The following is a 23,688-nucleotide window of genomic DNA, read 5'->3' on the forward strand; positions in this document are numbered from 1 at the left end:
ATTTAAAGAAATTAATAAACGAATAAATTTAAATAATTTAAATTAAAAACAATTTTTTTTTTTTTTTTTAATACTCAGTCAGAATAGATTATATTTAAAAGAAAATGAAGAAAAATTACATGGAACAAAAATACCAAATAGCAGAGTAAGGCTTTCATAACTAAGTATAAAACAACTTGTAAGTTAAGTTTGATCCTGATGCAATGGTGGGTAGTGAGGTGGGCGGTGGGAACGCCGGGTGGGTCTTTCTGGCAGTTGGTGGGTGGATAAGTTTGTAGGCTGACAGGCAGTTGGGTGGGTGGGTTTTCAACTGATGATTTAATTATTACTGTTTAATGTTATTAAGCCTATTCTAAGCTTTCCATTGATACCAAATTCATGAAAACTGAACAAGAAATAAGAAAACAACAACATTTCTGGTAGATCTTTTATTCACATCATTTCGGTCACAAAGTCCGATTCACTTTTGTGTTGTTTTCAATGGAAGTCCATTGGACGCTAATTAGGCTAATTAGGCGACACAAAAAAAATAAATAACTTTCTTATTACTGGTCTGAGAAAGATGATCTTGGTGTCATTTGAAAGGTCTCTTCAAGAGCTTTCCAGCAGTTTCAGTTTCATTGAAATCCATTAACTTTTCATTTTTTTGTCACATACCTACATGATTGATAGCCAAACACACAGTCACAGCATGGTCACAGCCACAGCTACTTTGTGCAGGGAAAAAACAGCAGAGCTGAGTTGACTTAAACATTGCGACATACATGTACAAGAAATAAATACGAAAGAAGTTTCAGCTTCCTCCACCAGGTAATGATATGAAAATATGTGGTTAAAAATTGTTTCAACCTTACACGCCTGGAGGTCTGGACCCGGTCGCGTACGCAAGTCGCAACGAATGGAGGCGTGGTCTGTACCGAACCGAGTGACACTCACACACAGCTAACTCCATGCTCACACAACAACCAAGTTCACGGCCAGTCTTCAGTCAAAAACAGCACAAATTCACCAGTTTATATATTATCAACAGCATGCACGTACATTTCCTATTAATATACTGTACTTTCTAAAGTTTAATGTTCGCTTACCTTTGTTTTTCCCGACATTTTTGAGTTCCATCTCCTCCCCTCTGACCGTCCGCAGTCGTCACTTTTGCAAAATTCCAAACACGCGGTTTATGTTTATTCTCGACAACAGAGGGCGCTAAACCTCCAGTTATTTATTTCATCGTGTCGCCCCGCCCCCCCCCCCCCCAACGTCTCTTTTAATAAACAAACCGCACTGGTTTTTAACCAAATCCAATATTATCTGATTATCTGCAAACTTTCAACTTGAGTAAACAAAATTAACGTTTGAGCTACCTCCATGCTCTTTGCTACAACCAATCTGGTTTTGGTCTGCATTTATGGCTTTCCATAGTTTTTCAACCTGTGGGGGGGGGGGGGGGGCAAGCAGTGGGTGAAGAAAAAGGAAGGCTCAATTAAAGCCATTTGATAAACAATGTCTGTGCATCCAAACTGGTTATTGGGTCCAGGATCAGAAAAAACAATTCAATTATTTCTAAATTTTAATGCTCAGACGGAACACTTTGTGCATTTTTTGTTGTAATTTAGCGATAACAATAGTGTGTAATAATAAGGCCAAGTTGCAGAGTTACGATGTCTCTTTTTCCTTTTCTTTTTTTACATTTTGTACATATTTTTTATTTTATTTTATTTATTTGTTAGTTATTTATTTATTTTTTAATTATTCTTTTTTTTTTTTGGGGGGGGGGAATGGGAGGGGTTTTGGGGACGCTCGGGGTCAGGTGGCAACTGGTTTTGGGTTCCATGAACTGCAAAATGTTCCTTTAACCTGATTAGGTCCTTTTTTAAGCCATGGCTTCAGCTTAAGGTCTGTTTTTGGGCTCCGGCATTGGTGCCATTGAATATGTATTCAGACAGGTCCAAATTCTAACAAAAACTATGTACTAAAATTGCAAGGAATACAAGAAGTTTATTTACATATTCACAGTTTATCAAAAATGTTATAAATCTGACACCCTTCACTAGTATTTTAAGACTTTACATAAACATATTTGTTATGAGAATTAATAACCGTATTTAGCGCTTTGTATCAATTCGAAAATTAAAAGGCGCTTATTATTATTATTATTTTTAAACTATGTGAGGGTTCATTGCTTAACCTTTAACAACACAAATAATCCAGACTACAAGTTTGTTGGATGCAGTACCATACCATTGACCTAAACCAGACAGGTTGACTAACCACATGGTTTAACTACCCATATGGTTCAATGTTTGAACAAAGAGGGAGGCTGTGTATTGGGAGAGTTGTGAGACCTTACAGAAGACATTCTTTGGTCCAATGTACGCATACAGGGTGCCAGACTGGACTGTACATAGCTTTGTGCTACCTTTGGACTGAAAAATGGCGTCCATCAAATCCTAGAGCAACTTCGAGTGTGCACCACGGTTAACTAAAGGTTGACCATTTGCACTCGAACCCCAGGCTGGTCAATCATTGGTTGACTACATTTTGAACCAGCCCCATGAGCATGGTTTCTTCCGTGGTCCCAATGGCTTGTTCCATGCTTACATGTGTCAAGTGCAAAGGGGAACCAGTGACACTATAGCGAAAGTGACTGGGCTTCCAAACCAGTCGTTTGAGTTTCAATGCTGGTCAGTAGTCGACTAAAATGTGCACCCTCGAACTTGCTCCAAGCTTACACTACCTACATGGTTGAACTTACCAAACTATTATTTTATGAACACCTGACCGTGACATAAACAACAGCTAAATGCCAGTCACAAGCAATGAAAATGGCATGAAATTTTGGCCAGTTAACAGGCAGTGACATGAGCTTTTCATAGCTGTGTTTTGATTGGTTAGGGTGATGTTGGTGCAATCACCTCGGACCAATCAAAACACAGATATGGAAAGCTTACTTTTGGTCATCTGCATGCTGTGTCCACGTGTGTATTATTGATACAAAACACAATAACGTACATGCACGTGCAAATACTTGCGTGCATGTACTTGCATGTAATGTTGGTGTAAAATTTGACTGCGAAGTCAATGTATGTGAAGTCAATGTAGGTGAAAGTTGAAGATACACGACAGCTGGAGGCCAGTCTCTGGCGTTATTCATGAGCCTCGAAGTTTGACCTCAGATGTTCAGGGTAGTGTGAAATAAGCATGCTATTTTCGAGCTTAAGCACAATTTGTGCTTAAGCAGCTCAAGGAAATTGGCCCCTGGTGCTTCTGGTACACAAAGTAAGCACCCTTGTTTCCTCAGGCTTGCAGGCTAGAGAGTTTTAAGTTTACTTATGAGGCATCCTTCGTTTCATAACCAGAAGTATAAAATAAAACAATACCCTAAATCTGTCAAGTTGGACATGTTGAGTTAAGTCTCTCCCTTCACGTTAAATAAAAACCAGTCTTCAGGGTTCAGTCTTCGAGGATGTTCCGTGTCATGATGTCCTCTCCTTCTTAACTTCTCCATTTGTGCTGAAATCATTAACGACAAAGTCGACTGTCTGTAAGACGAGCTTGGAAGCTACACGATCTCGGTCGATACATTTTTTTTCTTCAAAACACCCAAGGCCTGTGCACATTTCACTGATTCAATTACAACCAGACAGGGCCCAATTTCATGGCTCTGCTCACCGTAAGCAAAGAATCGACGCTTACTGAAGCAGGTAATTCCTTGATTACGCCAAGCCCCGAACCATTTCACAGAACAACTGTCTGTAAAGTCTGAGGAATTCAAATTCAACCGGTAACTTATGACTTAGTAAGTGAAAGTCATTGTACCAGACATTATTCAAACTCACAAATGGTTTAGGCCTCGTCTGGAACAGCGACTACGGCTACAGATACGGCTAGATCGCGCGTATCTGCCAGTGATCTAGCCGCAGCTGTAGCCAAAGCCGCTGTTTCGGACACGGCCTTACTGTCCTGGTGTGAACAGTTCTAAAAATACTAAATTTTAGGAAGCACTTATCAGAGTTTATGCAGCAAGAGGTATGTTATCCCTTCCCAGTGGACAGTATTTTTGTATTTTAGTCTTTCTTACAGACACAGGACACTATTGGTAATTGTCAAAGACCAGTCTTCTCACTTAGTGTATCTCAACATATGCATAAAATAACAAACCTGTGAAATTTGAGCTCAATTGGTTGTCGGTGTTGCGAGATAATAATTAGAGCCTTCAAGAAAGACTCTGCTAGGGTCGAAACGTCAGGCCATTAACTATTTTTTGGAGATAATAATTAAAGAAAAAACACCCTTGTCACACGAAATTGTGTGCTTTCAGATGCTTGATTTTGAGACCTCAAATTCTAAATCTGAGGTCTCGAAATCAATTTCGTTGAAACTTACTTCTTTCTCGAAAACTACGTCACTTCAGAGGGAGCCGTTTCTCACAATGTTTTATACCATCAACCTCTGCCCATTACTCCCTACCAAGTGAGGTTTTATGCTGATAATTATTTTGAGTAATTACCAATAGTGTCTGCCCTTTATGTTTTTTCTGTAATTTTTTCTCTTTTTCTGTAATAGTATATATATTTTCTTATGCTCTGTAATTTTAAACGCAATTCAGCCTCTGGCTGCCAAGTTTGAATGTTTTTTAATCAACCAATAAAAATAAAAGCTTCAAGAACTCACCTCTCTTTTTCTTCTTTCATGAGGTTAGGGTAAAGAGCAGCGACCTTGCCTGATGATTCTGACCTCCCAGCGAACTCCGAGTGCCGCTTAGAATGAATGGTGTTGATTCGACCGCTCCATAGCGATAGCAACGACTGTGGCCCGGCTGGATCAATAAAAAAAAATTAAAAAGAACAATTAAATCCATGCTCAGTAAAAATATTAATAATAATAATAGCAATAGCCCTGTGCCAACAAACCAAAGGTCTAGCGTTAAAAAAAACCTCTGAACCCCTCTAAATAGGCTCATTTCTCTAATATCTCTTCAGTCTGCTGATGATGACCAGAGCAAGCTTGTCCAAACATTGAGACCAATCCAAGAACTGACTCCGTGGTAGTGCAGTTAAGTAGTAGTCCCAGGCGCTTATCTATACCTTCCGCCCAAGTAGTAGTTAAAAAGCAGGACAGTTCTTTCTAGAACTGAGAAGTCTCACAAAAAATCTGAAAAATCTACTCTACGCAGTATTACAATATATAGCATGACAGTTCTCTAAAGAACAAATCTACCTGGCAAGTAGACACAAACATGGTGTTACCGCAAGCAAAATATATATAAATATTCATATTCATAACCAAACATTCACCATGTTCATGGACAAAAATTCTTAAACTGAAAGATGTATTTGTTGCTCATTTGCTTTATCCTTCGGTGTTATGTCTTGAGTGTATTTATGTTTTGTCCGCCCCACACTGCATACATGACCTGGGTTTTTGTGTATTGTGTGTTTTAATTGCTGAATAAAAATTGATTGAACAACAGCAAAAACAAAGTGTCTTTGCTTAAAATAGAAACAAAACACAGGTCCATGTCCTCAGGTGTCCACGTCTAAAGCCCGGATCATACTTCTGCGAATGCAAAGCGAATTTTGACATCACAGTGCTGCTGCCGCAGCGAATGTTTCGCAAGAGTTGAGCACAAGTCAACTGTTGAGAATTATTCATTGCGAATTTGTGACGTCAAAATTCGTAACGCCTGTGCATTCGCATTTGCAGCAAGTATGAACCAGAGTTTCAGTGAGCAGTTAATTCATTTTTATTTTGAATCGATGTTATGCAAAATGAGTAATCGTTTTTTTTACTATGTTCTCGTGACCCAGATGGCCATTCGATCTCAGAACTTCTACAGGTTTGTCAGTTTATGTATATGATGGACTACATGAAGTACTTACACTACCAGTAACTGTTTTGTTAGCAAAAACATTTCTGTAGTGTTCCTTTAAACACATGCAAATATAATTCTTGAGTTCACTGACCTTTTGGTTTCCCGATAAGATCTCCAATATACATCTTCTGTTTCTTGATCGGAGGTTGATCTAAGACGCCTCGGATGTTCTCTTTGTGCATCTCTGTTTTGATGTCTGGACCGCCACTCCTGTAAAATCAGACGATTTGCGTCAGAGAACATGTCGTGAACTAGCTTTCAGGGGCGAGGTTGTATTAAAAAGGATATTCCTTAAAAATTCAAGACTCAAATGTCGAACTCTTTGTGTAGAGATGAAGCAAGGTGATTCCACAAGATGTTACATCTTAGGACTGCCCAGGATTTCTTTGTTGTTGGAAAAATGTTTCCCCGGAAACCATTGCGAGACGAATCAATTACATCGTAGATCATATAAATAGACTCAAATCAAAGAAGTGCTCAAAATGAATGGCTTCGGATACCATTTTTGCTGGTAAATACCCAATTTTACATTTTGTTTCAAAAGGAGATTGCAAGTGTAATTTGGAAATTGCGCGGTGGTTGGAAACAGAGGAAATTATTCCAGTGGTAGTAGTGCCGGGCGGGTTTTCCGGCACCGACCACTGTGCGAAGAACCCTTCAGTAACTACTTTAAAGGTACTCGACACATTTGGTAATTGTCAAAGACCAGTCTTCTCACTTGGTGTATCTCAACATACGCATAAAATAACAAACCTGAGAAAATTTCAACTCAATTGGTTGTCAAAGTTGTGTGAGAATAATGCAAGAAAAAACACACTTGTGCCACAAGATTTGTGCTTTCAGATGCCTTGGATTCGAGACCACAGCTGAGGTCTCGAATTCAATTCAAATATTTTAGTGAGAAATTACTTCTTTTTTCAAAAACTATGTTACTTCAGAGGGAGCACGATGTTTCTCACGATGTTTTTATACTATCAACAGCTCTCCATTGCTCGTAAACAAGTCAGTTGTTATGCTACCAATTATTTTGAGTAATTACCAAGAGTGTCCACTGCCTTTCCTTTAACCGGAAGACCTGTATGCTTGCACAACTTTCAAGGAGTGAGATCATAACTGGGGTCAAAAGCCTGGTTCATACTTACTACGAATGCTTTGTGTAAAACGAACTTGACGAAGTTGTCTGAATTGTTCACTGCGAATTTGTGATGTTTAAACTGGCATAGAATTTGCATTTGGCTTAAGGTGGTAAAATGCAGGGCAGGTAAAGCCATTCTGATCCCCAACAGTCATTCTTACATAGAGTAACATGTGAAACATGAAGCACAGCCTTCCTGCAGGCAGGATATTTGTTCCTTAAGAGTACGAGAGTTGACCCACATGTACATATGGAATAGGCTTCAATAGACCTTTATCATGGTGCAGCAATCTTGAATTTTTCCCATTGATATCAATGTAATCAAACCGAGGCAGGAAGAACAAAATAGTCTGGTTCCTGTTTTCAAAATGATTATATTAGCATTCATTAGTGTTACTTTGTGTTTCTTTTCTGCACAATTTGGTTTTTTTTGATAGGCGTTATTTATTCCATGCCACTTTTGCTATTGCCAATCTCCTTTTTTCTTATTTAATTTTTATGTGGGTTTAATGTTTTGTATATTTCCCTTTAATGTATGTAATCTTGTTGATTTTTACCTTGTAAATTCAATTGTAATTTAGCCTTTGGCTACAAATATTTGAATAAAATACCTTGAATTGAATTGAATTGAATTGAAATTTGATACAAGGAACATGACCAAGATGGAGACAGCATGATAAAGGTCAATAGATCTGAATTTAATAACAATTTTTCTGGTTTTGAACGAGCCAATTTTGTTGGTTTTTCTAACGGAAAAAAGAAATATGAAATCAGACTTGAGTAGGAAGAATATCATGCCTGCAAAAATGCTAAGAACTACAACTGTCTACAACCGTTGAAATAAATAAAAAAAACGTTTCTCCAACTACCTATCGTTTTCCGGCCACAAAGGTTGCGTTTCCATAGCGTCAGGGTCGGTCTTTTCCACCTTGACAGTAACCCGCTCTGCTGCCCTCTTTGTTGAGGTCTTTCCAGCTTCGTCACCGGGTGGTTTACGGCAGTCCAGAATGCACTGTAAGACTTTCTCGTGGGCTGGTGACGTGGCACTGTGCGCTCGGACAAGCGTCTCTAGCTCAGACCACATCTGTCTGTACTGCTCCTCTCTGTAGACAAATATATTTTTTTTAAACATCAACCTTTCTTTTAATAATGTGTGTACGTGTGTTTAGAAATAGATTAGGCGCTGTTACTATTAGCTATGAATTGTGTTCCGCGTAATAAAATTGGCGTACATGAGACTGGCGCGTCGTACACGCGGAAACCAGCCAGTCTTAAACAGCTCCAGCTGGTTTTTATCAACCGTTTAAACACACCCGACGTGACGAGCTCTCCACCAATAGGAATAGCGAAACTGTTTGGGGTATTTATGAATAATAAATAACACTAGGTATTTGTTTTGCATGCGCCAAATCAATCTAAACAGATGTTCAAGGCATCTTCAACATGATATTGCACAGATGGTATTCTTATTTAACTGAAATTATACAACAAGACCGTCTTACTTGTTCATTCATTAGTTTATAATAATTAATTATAATAATTTGGGGGCGCTAATCATCCTTACTCGCAGCTAAGAGCTGAATTGCGAAGGACGTGGCTACAACGTGTTCGAGAAGCAGGCATGCAAGGCACCTTTGGCTGCCAGCCACATCAACCCATTATGACCACGGAGCACAGCCAAGACCGAAAGTGTTTGATTTTTCCCGAGGGAGGAAAACCGGATGTTCTGGAAAACCCTCGTGGCACAGCAGAGAACCAACGCACAACTCAACTCACATATGGCCCCGTCCGCGAATCAAACCGGGGTCACCTTGGTGAGAGGCGAGCGCTTAACGCACACGCCAACCATGCCACCATTACTGGCCCGACACTAAAACTACCTGGCCTCAAGCCTGCGGTTAAGTGTAAAACTAAAGCCCTTAGTGACACTTGTGTCCCTGAGCAAGGCACTTTATTACAATTACTTCTCTCCACCAAAGGGTAAATTGGTACCTGTGAGGGCAGAGATGGTTCTTGTGATTGATTGAGCCTAGTAGCGGTCCCCAGGGAGCTGAGATGGTTTTAAAGGAATGAATTAATGGCACAGTGACCAGGAGTAACACTGTGGGGAGTGCTTTGAGACACCTTTCGGGTGTAAAAAGCGCTATATTAGAACTGGTTGTTATCATTGATACTAATATTCTTGAAGAAGCCAAAACTGACTCACCTCTTCGGACCTTTGCCCCTTGACCCCATAGTAGGCACTGGAAGTGGTTCATTCCTGGTTTCCATGCCAACCACGTGATAGACAGCTTTCTTACACTCTAATACCTCATCGTCTGTCAAGACCGATTTAGTGATGAGGGTAGGCAAGGGGTCTAAATGCTAGTAAATATAGGAAAGATGCAACCATTACTTCAATTCAATGTGACGTTTATTCCATACTCATTTTGGAAAATAGTTGAGATTTTAACAGTACATAGAAAGGTAACAAAATCAAAAGCACATAAAATATGAGCATACAAAATTTATATGTTGTTAAAGCCATCGAACCCTTTCGGTAAACAGTATTGTCCAAGGCCCACACTTTGTGTATCACAACTTATATTTCAAATAACAAACCTGTGAAAATTTAGGTTCAATCGGTCATCGGAGTCGGGAGTAAATAACGGGAAACCCACCCTTGTATCCGCGCGTTTTGCCGTGCCATAACATGTGTTTAAAATAAATCCGTAATTCTCGCTGTCGAGAATTGATATTGTTTTACTGTTTTCTCAAAAATTAAAGCATTTCATGGAATAATATTTTAAGAGAAGTCTTTCACCACTACCTTCTATAAACCCTATAAGTTATTTGTAAATCTGTTAACTTTTTTTTTCTTTTTTTTACCGAAAGGGTCCAACGACTTTAAAGTAAATAATAAATAAATAACCAGGAAGTAACTATGTACAAGAGGGAGCTATTGGTGTTACATGATGTGACAACAATGTAAGAAACATTCATTTTTTACTTTGAAGTATTATGTGGTTAGGTAAAAGATTTTAATTTGTATGCACCCAAAATTTAATCTGAGAGGCGTCACTGGAGTAACAGTTCTCAGATTGTGTATTCCCATTGCAGATTATTCTTCCTGTGTGGACATAACTGCTCAAGATTTTCAGCAATATCTCACAAATGCTATCACCTTTACTTGTGGTCAAGTGGTTCGACTGCTGGACTTGCAATCATAGGGTTAGGTTAGAATCCTACCAAGCTAATCACTAACTTCACAATGACTAGAATAAGTACTGTCGTCTAGTTATGCACCGTTCCGGCTTTCCACTAAGCTCCACCCACCGCGCACGTGAGCAAGACACGTGTATGAACACTCCCAATGACATTCTGCACGATTCTGCCGCGCGTGCCAAATATACGCGCACGCATGACCGAGTTTGTCCGACCACAATCATTGCTGTGATTGGTCAAGTGGGTGAACGCGCACAGTTTGATTGATAGGCCGGATCGGTTCATTGATCCGCAATTTCAAACAAACAAAATGGAATTTTCATAGGCTATTTATGGTATACGTATCAACTACTATATAGGATTGCACCAAAAAGTGGGTTCCAAATATCAAAGGTTTATATTCCCTTTATCTACTAATTTTAAAATTCAGTTTCATTTTACCCATACACACTGATGTGTGTCAGCACAGTATACTCAGTACTTTCTCCCGAGTTCTGTAATTAAATTCACAGACAAATTACTCAGGTGGGATTCAAACCCACCCTTTGCCATTCTAGACCAGTGTCTTACCAACTAGATTGCCCGTTAGCTAGAGGCAGTTCGAACCCAATGTTTAAGCAGCGAGTACTGCCACAATTAAAAAAATGTTAAATTTACATTGGGGGATGAAGAATACCTTTTTTTGGTTTTACCCATATACAACAATGTGTAGATAGGTAAAACCAAAATAAATATTCTTTATCCCCAATGCAAATTTAACATCTATTACTATTTACATTTTAATTTTGGTAAAAATATAGAGAGTTTCCTTCAATGTGTGACTTACCGATGGCATGTTAAAGATGATAGTGTTACTGATCACCATTGGCCAAAGTCTCGTCATCCGCTCCAGCTGGGACTTGGCTATGGGCAAAAGTCAATCCCCAAAAGCATTGATTAAAGGATTTGGGTATTTTTGTGACAAAACACTTTGTCCACAGATTTACATAAAGCTTACACAGTTTGAAGATAATGATAGTACATGGTTTCCCTTAAAATATTACTTGCTGAGGTGCTGTAGTTTTTGAGAAATGAATAAAGCAATATCCCCAGAGCAGGGAAAATAGAATCGTGCGGGGATCACTGAGGGAGTCAGAGTTTTAACCATAGCAGGAGTGTAAAAGCACTTATGACTCAAGAATTGTTATTATTATTATTATTATTATTATTATTATTAAGAAGTTTTCATACTGACCTCTTTCAATCGGAGCTTCTTCTTCCGTTTCTGGTGTTGGTTGGCACGGCGCCAACCGATTCTCCCTCATAAACTCCCCGAAATCTGTAATCCGATAATCGGTCACCCGGCCGCCGCACCCCTCGCTGATGGACGGTGGGTCCTCAAGGCTGGACCTAGAGGTTGCTAAGCAGTGGAGGAAGATCTCCCCTCCGTGGCTGGCCAACATGTGGGAGATGACCTTGCTGCCAACCTTACGGGGTTGCTCTAACATCACCTGACGTCCGTTCAGGAGGAAGTTGGTCAGGCAGACAGAGTGTCGGCTGTTAACCTAAAGCATTATGTACAGGCATTTTAGATGTAGACCTTTTTTGCAAAAACCCATGACACAAGCACTAACTGTTGAATGAGGTGCATGCTAGTCTAGCTAGCGATCAAACTTGATCGCTAGCTAGACCAGGAAGTTTGTCAAGCACATAGACTGCCGGCTGTTGACCTATTGTAAAAGGCATTATAGCCATTATGTACAGGCATTATAGATTTTTCACAAATACTCATTGCCCAAGCACACACTGTTGAAGTTATGAGGGGAAGTTAAGCAGGGAAGTTACGCAGGGAAATTTGCAAAGAAGTTACAAAGGGAAGTTCTCAAACAAATATACACAGGGAAGTAACCAAAAGGAAGCTACCATGGAAAGTATTAAAGTATCAAATTAAGTTATCTAGGGATTTACCACCGAAACATTTAAGGTAGGATTTGAAACTTTGCATGGTGGAAATACGATATGGAAAGGTTTGCGGTAACACCATGTAATGACTATCTCTTAATGAGTTCGGGTGGTTCCGAAAAGAACCAATGGTTTCAACTCGAATTTTAATCAGTATGCTCTAATCGTCTTCTGGAGAAAAAGGAATTTAACAAGTGAAATATCAAAGGGACATTACCCAAGGAAGTTGGAAAACCTCGGAAAACCACAGGAAGTTATTCCAAAAAAAATTATATCCAAGTTTATCCATAGAGATTCAGAAGGAAATATCAGTGAAGTTTAACACAAGGAAAATACCAAAAGGAGTTTATCTACAGCACATTGCTCAAATAATTTAACTCAAAATCTTAACCACAGAAAATTTCCAGTAAACTGTAACAAAATCTGTTTACTAAGAACAGGCTTTTCTTCTCTCTTTCACATGAAAAGAAAACCTCTTTGTTCTTCTGTTCAAAACAAAACCAAATTGAACATACCCCAACAGGTGAAACTCTGTAAGCTCCTCCGCAATGAAGCAATTCTGGAAAAGAGAAAAATCAAACAAAGAATCAATGTGATTTGCGTATTCAAGAAGAAAGGGTGCTAAGAAGGTCGCCCTCGTTTAGTGTAGAATTTAAAAATCAAGGAACCAAAGGATAGTACGAAAGATCAACGCAAGCAAAGGTGTGCAACTTCTGAGTTCTGTATACCAAAGCATGAACATTACCAGTACATGCATTTCGAAGTTCACATCCGGGTGTCAGTAATCATGGCTGTGGGGGACAGCCAACGGAACAGGGTGTTATTTATTGGAAATGCCCCAGCTTGAGAGTGCAGTACACTTACACTCGTTTCAGACAGGTGCACCAGAAACAATGAGGAGCGACTCTAGTCGATCTGAACGACTGCAACAATTGATCCTTCCACTTTTAGCACGTCCAGTCACTCCTTACTTTTATAGACGTCAAACTTTTCATGTACTTAATTCAGAAATTTGTCCAAGACGCCTCTGGAGCGCCTGTCTAGAACGGCTAATTGCTCAGCCACAACACATGAAATAAAACAAATAAAAATAAAACCCAGGAAAAAAAGCCTCACCTACTGAGCTGGAGCGTGGTTGACACCACTTCAACAAGATATTGTTACTCTCTGGCGACTTTGTTACTGTGGCAACAGGCCCTTTGGTTGAGATCACCATGGTGTTTGAAGGCTCTGGCTCCGGCTGATTGGTCATGACGGATTCCAGTTTGCGTAAGTCAAAATGCGCTTCCTTAAGGTGGAGTAGCTCCACGTCATAATTTGCCGAACTCATAGCATTTTGCTCCTCCTGGAATAAGAATTTTTAGAAATAATAATAACACACAGCTATCATTTTATTTTATCTCATCTGTTTTATGTGGTTGTGAAGCCAAGGACTCGCAGAAAAGCAAAGTTAAAGGAACATTACAGGATTGGTTTTTGCTAACAAAACAGTTGCTGGCATTGTAAGCACTTTATGTAATCCACCATATCCATGAACCGACACCCGTAGAAGTTTGAGAACGATTGGTCACAAGTAGAAAAAAAGGCATCAGTTAAAAATAAAATGCTCTCTGAGTGATAAACTCAAAAAACGGGAAATTGGTTTTATTTGCTTCCCATCAAATATGACATTTCAGACAGAAATATTTCAAGGGATGTTTTCTACTATCATCATTAGACCGTGCAAATCGTTGGACATTGTGTTTTGTGTCCTACAAAGAGCACCCAATTGAGATAGGCAAGGACATGTGGAGTGTCATGGCCTAGCGGTTAAAAGCACCAAACTCAAGCCCTGGCGTTTAATTAGCAGAGTTTGGGTGCAATCGACTCCCTGTTGTGACACTGTTATCCTTAAGCAAGACAATAAACCATGATTACTTTATAAAAGTTGGGGAGGTGTAGTGCTTTCTGCTTTACCAACCAGGTAAAGATGGATGATACCCAAGCCTACATCTGTATGGACTGTAAAAGGGCTAACTGTGTTTCAAACCCAAGAGTAGGCGGCAATGGCCCCCAGCATTGTATGTGACATCTTTACCTTCATTGGAATGCCGGTTACTGTGGTAATAGCCAAGTCGTAGTGTTTCTGTACCAGCTGAGAGAGTTTATTAGCGAGGTGCCGTCCAGCTTTGGCAGAGTGTATCTCAGCAGTGAGGTGCGATGATAGCACTGTGGGGGGTCTGTCCTTGACTGCTCCTTCTTTATTCGTGGGGAGGACGTTTATGAGAGTCAGTTGACAGTTGGTGATAGGTATGAGGCTGCGGGAGGATGAAAACAGTTCATAGAGTTAACAAATAGTACTTAGGCCAAATAACAAAAAATACCAGTTGGATTTTTCAAAAAAGAGGAGGATGAGGGCCGTTCTATTTACTGTTTACATTTTTTTTTTTCAAGATGGCTGCTAAGTATTTCAAATCAAACAGGCCACCAATTCTTCAGTTTGAATCAACCGCAAACTTATTTATACCTATTAGCTGCATGAGGACCTGTGTTAACACTAACACTAACAGGGTCGGATAACACTAAAAAGATTTGCTGGTAGGCATTCACTAATATTGTTTTATGAAACAGACGGTTACAAGTGTTCGAGAGCAACAAGTTAGATTCGGGAAAAGCTCCTAGGCCAGTCCTTTTGAAAAGATGGATTTTTTTTTTTATACAAAAATCAAAAAATAGTAAAAAGTAAAAAAAAAGGATGCGGCCCCAAAAAAGGATGGGGGCGGGGACGATCAACTGTTTTTTTAAATTTATTTGGCCTTATCGAGTTCTTGACAATTTTTGCATCGTCCTTTGGGTGGGACGTAAAGCCATAGGTCCAGTGTGTTGTGTAATACATGTAAAAGAACCCAGTGCACTAATCGTAAACAAAGCGAATTTGTCCCCTTGTGTACCTGGTTTGACTATCTGTACATGTATATTGCACTACAGCACCTTGAGGTAAAACGGTGATGAAACAATCGAAACGCACAGATTTGTATGCGCAGCGCACACAGGATTGGCAAATGAACAACCTCCTTGAGGGCGCCCTACTGAACTTATGTCATGTTCATAAGGTCTATAAACTTACTTTTCATTATCTCCTGACAGCAGCAATTTATTCTGTTGTGCAATAGTATCCCGAACACACTCTATCAACATATCACCGTGAGATTCACTGTAAAGAACAAATGCAAAACATACATGGATACAGCAGTAGGTTACCAACCAAAGCAGAATGTGGAGTAGCTTACAAGTGATTGGTTCCCTTGCCCCCCTTTTCCGCCTGGTCATGGCACCAATTAATGAACACTTCCCGAAAAATCAATTTTTTTTTATCTCTAGCTGTGCTCCGTGCTCATATTGTCACCATTTTCATGAAAACAACACATCTCAAAGGCACTGGACACCTTTGGTTATTGTCAAAGACCACTCTTCTCACTTGGTCATGTTGGTGTATCTCAACATGCGCATAAAATAACAAACCTGAGAAAATTTAAACTCAATTGGACGTCGAAATTGCGAGAGAATAATGGAAGAAAAAACACCCTTGTTTTATAAAGTTGTGTGCTTTCAGATGCTTGATTTCGGGACCTCAGCTGAGGTCTCACATTCAATTCAAATATTTACGTGAAAAATTACTCCTTTTTTCTCAAAAACTGTTACTTCAGAGGGGGCCCTTTCTCACGATGTATACTATCAACAGCTCTCCATTGCTCGTTACCAAGTAAGTTTTTGTGTAAACAATTATTTTGAGTAGTTATCATAGTGTCCATGCCTTTAAAATTACAAATTATTCATTACTACAGGACGGGGCCTGTATCTCAACAACTGCAGTTTGCATTTTCACTACGTGCCACAGGCCCAAAAAGGGCATTGTAATACGATGCAACAGAAGAGCGTAAAATGTAGGTCAAATCGCTTTTTTAGGTTTAAATAATTTTAGCATTTAAGACTCAGGCTTTTAGCGCAGGGCCACGACCCTGCCGGTTTTAAACGGCCATTTAAGAACTTGTTACTACCCTTTTATCCCCTTATTTAAAACTGTGTAAGTTTAATTTAGAATGTGGACATTGTGTTTTGTGGCCTACAAAAAGTACCCAGACCCTTTAAGGACACGACCGGGACAATTACCTTTTAACCGAGGTGATACAGATGATGTGACCTCTGTTGAGTACCTTCTCGCCTCCTTCCTCTTCGTTCAGCGCCGCTTGAGTCTGCAGCTGCAGATCAGTTCCTGCAGTCATCACCTCCACAGCAGACGATAGACCGTTGAGGATGCTGGCATCGTTGCTCTTAGGGCCACGGAGGGGAGGTAAACCTGCTAGGGACACCATCAGCTACGGGAAGATCATCATCATAAGACAACGTCAGCAATTTCACAAACAGCAAACTCATTACAAAAACCATACTTTTTGGCAAATCTGTGCTCTTACACTTGTCAGACATCAATTGAAGGCAGTGGACACTATTGGTAATTCCTCAAAATAATTATTATCATAAAACCTTTCTTGATTACGAGTAATGGGGAGAGGTTGATAGTATAAAACATTGTGAGAAACAGCTCCCTCTGAAGTGACTTAGTTTTCGAGAAAGAAGTAATTTTCCACAAATTTGATTTTGAGACCTCAAGTTTAGAATTTGAAGGTCTCGAAATCAAGCAGCTGAAAGCACACAATTCCTGTGACAAGGGTGTTTTTTTCTTTCATAGTTATCTCGCAACTCTGACCACCAATCACGCTCAAATTTTCACTGGTTTGTTATTTTATGCATATGTTGATATACACCAAGTGAGAAGACTGGCCTGTAACAATTACCAATAGTGTCCAGTGTCTTTAAACTTACACAGTTCGAAGATAATGATAGTTGAAAGCTTCCCTTCAAATATTACTTACTGAGGTGCTGTAGTTTTAGAGAAATAAGTGAAGCAAGTCACAAAATAGTTTTCGTCGCATCTTGCTTTTAAACTGTAAAAGCAGAGCCATAACAATGGGCCCTAGAGTTTGAGTTTGGTGCTCTTATAATCACATCCCAAACCATAGAGTTATATATAAGAACTAGAGGGCGCACGAGTGATGCTTCGTGCACAAACGCCACGGGACCGCAAGATGACAAGCGCGTCATTCTGCACGCGCGTTGAATATGAAATACATGTTTGAGGTTTTTTTTATTGAACGCTCACGCGATGCTGTTTGTTCAACTTACAAAATGGCCGCACAAACACACGCTGTGAGATAGCTGTTTTGTCAACTTAGAAAATGGCCGCCTGCTCGTTTACCGGGGCGCGTATATAGGCCAGTGCTCGCTCTAGTTCTTATACATAACTCTATGTCCCAAACAGACTTACCTGAGAAATATTCTGGTCCTCTTGGTTCCATGTATTGAGAGGCCTTGCCTGTGTGTCACTCGCCAAAACACTGATCTGAAACATTAAATTACAACAAAACTTCTTTGAACCCTCCTACTCTTGTAACGCCCTCCAGTAATAACATAAAATTTATAAGGCGCACAGCATCTGAAATAGTACCATTCAAAGGCGCCGTTGTCTGAAACATCAAAATACAACAAAATGTCTTTAAACCCCTCCTACTTGTAACATTTTCCAGCGAGTTGACCGACCACCACAAAGTAACATGAATTGTGTACAGTGACAAAATGATGCTAAGAAACTGAACAGTGTCAAATGTAATTTTAAGGGTTAACATTATTAATTTTGGTTTTATCCTTACACCGATGTTTATACTCAGTCTCCAATAAAAACATTACCAAGCAAGACACCATTTTTTAGTTACTACCACAGTCTGAAAACCAACTTTCTTTAGTTTGTGCCAGGTACTGAATGCTTGGGCAAATCAGTCACAAGAAGTACAAGCCGGGTACACCTGACCCCTAAACCGGGTAGTGGATGCACAGGGAAAACAACAAATTAATTGCTTGCAAAAGAAGGCAGAGTAGATGCCCTGCGGGAATCTCCGAATATGTAATGTACAATGTAATGTTATGCTTTAAGTATAATATAAGTTATCACACAAGCGCGAGTGGAATATGGAAAAATATAGCGCTTCTGCGTCCCATTACCAACGAGGCCGAAGGCCGAGTTGGATATGGGACGCAGACGCGCAGACGCGCTATATTTTTCCGTATTTCCACGAGCGCGTGGGATAACGTATTTATCTTCAAGCAAACTTGGCAAGTGACATAAAACACACAAGATGCAGGTAGTGATATTAGCCATGCAATATAGGTTTTTAAAACACACCTCTTGCTCGTTCTGTATTCTGGTTGGCTAAAACACGGTCACGTGGGATGAACTAATATAGGCTCGTGAACGCGCACGCCTGTTTTGCGGGAATAGTACCAGAGCGGGAACTAGTCTTTGCAAATAGTGCCCATGGTAACAGCGCCCTCTCTTGACTTGAACCCTAACCGTGAACAACAACTACAAAACTCCTTTTTCTGTTCTTATTTGTTACCTCCTTGCCAGTCAATATGTGTAAAGTATCGCCACTCCATTCTGAAAATCTGATTGGAGGATTAGCGCGTACTTGAAGATAAAGCCTTTTAAAAGGAAGCATTAACACTGCATACTAAATACTTTCTGTGAATAAAATCGCAGGCAAATAACTCGAGTGGGATTTAAACCCCATTCAAATATCCGGTTAATGGCGAATAGGTTTTCCTATCCGTAACCACGAATATCCGGTTAATTTTGGATAGTTGGCCAGCGGTATCCGAATAACAAAATTTCACTATTCGCCCAGCACTACCCATGACCTTCACACTTCTAGAGTCAGTGTCTTACCAACTAGACCACTGAGATTGTCCGGTAGCTATTGGTGTACGGGTAAAACCCAAAATTAATATTCTTCATCCCCAATGCAAATTCAACAAGTATATCATTGCAGTACCCGCTGCTATAACTTAGGATTTGAACTGCAGCTAGCTACCGGGCAATCTCGGTGGTCCCGTTAAGGCGGATGGTGTCTGGGAAGAAGTAGCCTTTCAGAAAGTTTGTGCGGGTTGTGCGGGTTGATGGAACAAGGAGGTTCATATAAGTACCGAGTATACAGTGCTAACAAACATCAGTGTATCCCAGATGCAAATTTAACAAAAGAAGTTCATATTGTTTCCTCTGGTAGAAAACATCTATTAGAAACCCTTTTGAAAATTAACATTTGTTAGAAACCCTTTATTTTGGCACATAAAAATCTGTTAGAAACCCTTATGCTCTTACCAACTTTCCCTTCGGGAAGATGTCAAATACAACCCTGCAGTACTCCAGAACGGACTCGATGCTACACGTCCACAACGACTTACAGAACGGCGCCAAGGGTATGAAACCTGTAGACCGAGTCTTGCTCAGAGCAACTACATCAAATTCAACTGGGTGTTCACATGACTCTGCAAAAAATGGCCCATGGTCCAGGACGTAGACGGTTTTGTGAGAAGCAGGGAAGGACATAGTTGATGGTGTCGAAATCTTCAGAGGTTGAAACAACTGTTGAAAAAACAAAATGGAATTATTAGTACGATTATAGAATGCAAGGCCGTTTCAAGGGTAAAAGTAAGAACAGGCCTGTACATGTATGTTTCATTTTTGAAAGGGCAAGGGAATTAAGGCATTTTCTCCTTGGTAAAGGGTACTCTATGAGGAAATTGTTATGAGGAAATTGCAAATTTCAACTGGGGATTTCAAGGGCACCAAGGCAATGACCAAGGGGCACAGAGGCAATCACGGTGTTGCCTCTATAAAGTATAAGGCTTGTGAGAAGATTCAAATAATAAACCACAAGAGAAACTGATTATTTGAAAAATATTAATGGGTTTAAAGGAAATATTTATCGGAGGGGATGGGGACTTGAATCTGCTTTCCATAATCATGGAGATTGTCAAATTTGCTCATAATAACATGGAAAGATTGGTTCATTTTCATGGAACTTTCTATGGAATTAGGGGAGTTGGCAGCTCTGTTCCCACTTAAACTTAAATGTAAAGTGTAACTCTTCCTATTTTGTGTTATCATGAAAAATAAAGCAGAGTTTGACGGGTAGACAGATATATAAAAACCCCAAGGTATTGGAAGTTGACAAACTAGTTCCCAAGGTAGAGGAGCTCAATCTCAAATCGTGCACTTTATCTGCAGATGTCTGTGCAAATCCCAACAGTACGCTTTAATACAAGCATTAACACCCTCCTACTCAGATACGACATTCAAAACCTAACGTTTACATCCTGTTTGACACACATGCAGTACCATTTTAGCAGTGTTGATGATAAGCTGTACTACCACTCAAACCATTCAGGTAGTGTCTATGACATACATTTTGTAGTGTATGGTAACCTCGTAGCCAGGGGCAGATCGATCAACCACACACCGCCTGGTATCACTCAATTCAAAGTCATAGAGTGGGATCCTTGATGCACCACTTACACAAATCCTCATAGGATTCTGTACCAGCTGCACCACCATTCAAACCATTTTGGGAATCAACTGTGTGCTGTACCATTCAAAACCATTCACTTGAATGGTTTCAAATGGTGTATCAACTTATTTCAAAAAGGCACCAATTGTAGGGAGGTTTTAATGCACAACAAACACACTCAATTTGGACATTGGTTCTGATTTTTTCAGGTGAAAATTTCACTCTTCTTGAGAAATTTACCAGGCATGATCGTACGAAACTTCATTGGAATTTGGAGCCATGTATGCATCAAGACAAATTAAGCTAAACTGGGGATGGTTGTGCCCGAAATGTGCATGTGCATACTATTTTTAGCCGCTCTATAGATATCGTGCTTTCTTTCCCTTTTTGAAATAATCCTGGGAGGGGGCGTTATAACAATTATATGGAGTTCGAGCTTTCTTTCCCTTTTTGAAAAAATCCTTTGTGAGTGAATGTGACACTTCACTTTGTATGAAGCTTTATCTTCCAGTACGCGCTAATCCACCATTTAGATGCTCGAACTGGAGGGTGGTTTTAAAAAGCTTAAACCTACTCCCAGTTTTTAAATTGCACTCTGCATATAAATTGCATCAGGCTCCGCATACTGACAGTGCAAAAATTACAGGATAACTTTGTGCATGCATGCTGTTTGTCACAAAATAACGTTCTGCTATATATGTTTTTGGATAACTTTCCGTATGGTGCCACCACTTTTTCACTCATTTTTACAAAAAGGGATATCTCATTGAGGTAAATTAGATACTATTACTATATTATTTCATATCGAATGAGAAAGTGGTGGCGCCATACGGAAACTTTTCCATTGTTTGAGCATAAGTGACCTACTACTAGTATCGTAGGAGGTCCTGTTTTCGAGGTGTCCCTTAAATCGTGGCAAATCTTTTACCTCTCTGTGCGCGATGTAAACAGTCCCTAGATACAAATTATGTGGTTTTATTTGCCAAGCAAAGAGTCTCCTCTCCCGTGACCAAAACTTAGAAACAGAAAAGGCTCCACTGGATATTTGCACTAGTAAATGCAAAAAGTTTGATATTTTAGGCATTTCTACAAGGTACAAAAATATGTCATAATGTTGAGGCCATATCAAAAATATTTGCACACCAAAAGTTTCATCAAACACTATTTCAATTCAAAATTCATGATGATCAAATCATGTGACTGAATATTTTGCTGAGCATTCTGGGAAAAAAATACAGAGGCTTAAAGACGCCATGTGCCTTATATCATTTTCTAATATTTTTGGAGATTTTTTTTTTAACCCTCATATCAATATTATTATTAATATTAAAATTTAAACGATCAGCTTGTTGATTCAATTATAATTGCTTATATCTGCTTTATTATAAATTTTAAGAGAGAACAAACAGAAAAAAATAAGTAAAAATCAGATTTGAAAGCCAATGATTATTCACACTTTTTATTAAATTATTTATTTTTGTTATTTTTTGCAAATTACCATGGTAATTTTAAAATTTCATTAAAAAATATTTTTAATAAAACGAAGACAACTGCTGGCTATAGAGTCATACACAGAGTCTCAAAGAACACTTGTAGTCACTGTAGATGTTTCTTCCATGTATGGCTTCACCGGGAAACCATGCTTTCTTGTTTGCCGTGAAAACAGGAAAAATTCAAAACAAATGGGGCCATTTGAAGTCATCGAAGATCGGTGTGTAGTGTGAACATTTCAATGTCCATCAAGTTTTAATATATGTTTGCATACTTCATATTAACGAAGGGCATCAGTTGATATAAGGCATCATTATTTTTTCCCCAATTCAAAGAAAAAGGCATAATAGCGTGAAAACTGGTTAGGGGAGGACACAACAACAAGAAACTTTATTCTCAGCATATGATGAAGTCTGCAAAATACAGACTGTGCATGACGTGAGTAAACTGCAGAGCATCTGTCACAGGTGGAACTTGCACAGTCTTTCGGTAAATGGGAATCGAAGCTGTTTTGGATTTCGAAAACGTGTGATTTATGAAATCTGAGGGGCGAATTTATCCCTTTTTGTAAAAATGGGTGAAATTTTTAAAAGGTGGTGGCGCCATACCCATATAGTGCCATCCATACGGATGGTTATCCGAATATTTATTTATAATCCTGACACTGACAGCATACTGTAACTGTGTACTCTCCTCATCTGTCATAAACCACAGGACATGCAAAACAGAAGGATACTTACGGTTCGTAAACTGTCGGCTGACTGACTGCATAGACTGAGAATGGGATACACAATTCACTCCCACACCACACTGACCATGCTGACTGTAGTACTCTCTCCTCATCAACTCTCTCCTCAACAAATGACGGTAGTACTAGTAGATTAGTTAAGAACCTCCTTCCTTCAGTCGTTTCACAACCAGAAACTCTAGTTGTTGGTGTCTTCACATACAATGACGCACCCGAAGGAACCTCCGAGATCTGTTCTTAAAATTCACAAGGAAAAACCAGAATATAATCCCGTGAAAGTTGCCACATTACTCACAGAAAATGTACACAAACGAAAACGGGAGCACTGAACGCAAGTTACAAGGGCGCCACCAAGTGTGTAGCTAGAGTCGAATTAAAATGCCGCCCTCTTGTGTCTTCTAAAACCCAGACATTATTGCCCTTCTTGAGACTTTATTACAAAATGAAATGTTTTGGGCTGATAGTACGTTTTACACCTATTAAAGTACCATGCTCACTTTGATTGGTTTAATTTGAAGTATTTAACCCATACACCTCAATTTTATCAAGTTGTTAAACAAAAACAGCAGCTCCATCTTAGGGTAAAAAATGCCCCCCTTTGATTTGCGGCCCAAAATACAAATTATACATACAGTAATGCTTATCTGTTACCGTTTCTAACTGCATTCTGTAATGCTTAACGGTAATTCATCCCAATGTGTGGCCATCTCCGAACTAGTGGCTGCAGCCATAACTAGTATTCTGAGCCGTCATGTGTTCAGTTTGGACCTAGCTCCTTTGTAAAGAAACCCTGATTTAACAGTCATAGTGGCACCGTGCCGGTGGCCACATACGACCTAAACTTACTGGTGGCTGGAAG

At 39.5% G+C, this 23,688-nt stretch overlaps 2 protein-coding genes across 4 annotated transcripts in view; both read right to left on the reverse strand.

The window, feature by feature from the left end:
- The window catches only part of LOC139954504 (reelin-like), a 157,093-nt gene extending 155,806 nt beyond the window's left edge, over positions 1-1,287 (reverse strand). For 2 of the 3 annotated variants that reach the window (XM_071954324.1, XM_071954323.1), the window contains exon 1: positions 1,089-1,256. The gene's annotated coding sequence lies outside the window, so the exon portion shown is untranslated. Of the gene's footprint in view, positions 1-1,088 lie in introns of all 3 variants that reach the window. The other variant, XR_011788121.1, reaches the window with a different exon arrangement.
- A 518-nt stretch (positions 1,288-1,805) lies between these two features.
- Positions 1,806-23,141, reverse strand: LOC139933839 (integrator complex subunit 13-like). Its single transcript, XM_071928058.1, has 15 exons — positions 22,822-23,141; positions 19,402-19,665; positions 17,515-17,589; positions 16,302-16,507; positions 15,259-15,345; positions 14,230-14,449; positions 13,269-13,497; positions 12,668-12,711; positions 11,446-11,755; positions 11,038-11,114; positions 9,214-9,371; positions 7,877-8,110; positions 5,964-6,082; positions 4,672-4,816; positions 1,806-3,510 (listed from the first exon to the last, which is right to left on the reverse strand). Exons 2-15 carry the CDS (start codon positions 19,627-19,629, stop codon positions 3,474-3,476), a joined length of 2,169 nt encoding a protein of 722 aa, XP_071784159.1. The 5' UTR covers positions 19,630-19,665; positions 22,822-23,141; the 3' UTR covers positions 1,806-3,473.
- Positions 23,142-23,688: the final 547 nt, after the last annotated feature.

Source organism: Asterias amurensis, chromosome 2, assembly GCF_032118995.1.
Source record: "Asterias amurensis chromosome 2, ASM3211899v1".
Lineage (NCBI taxonomy): Eukaryota > Metazoa > Echinodermata > Asteroidea > Forcipulatida > Asteriidae > Asterias > Asterias amurensis.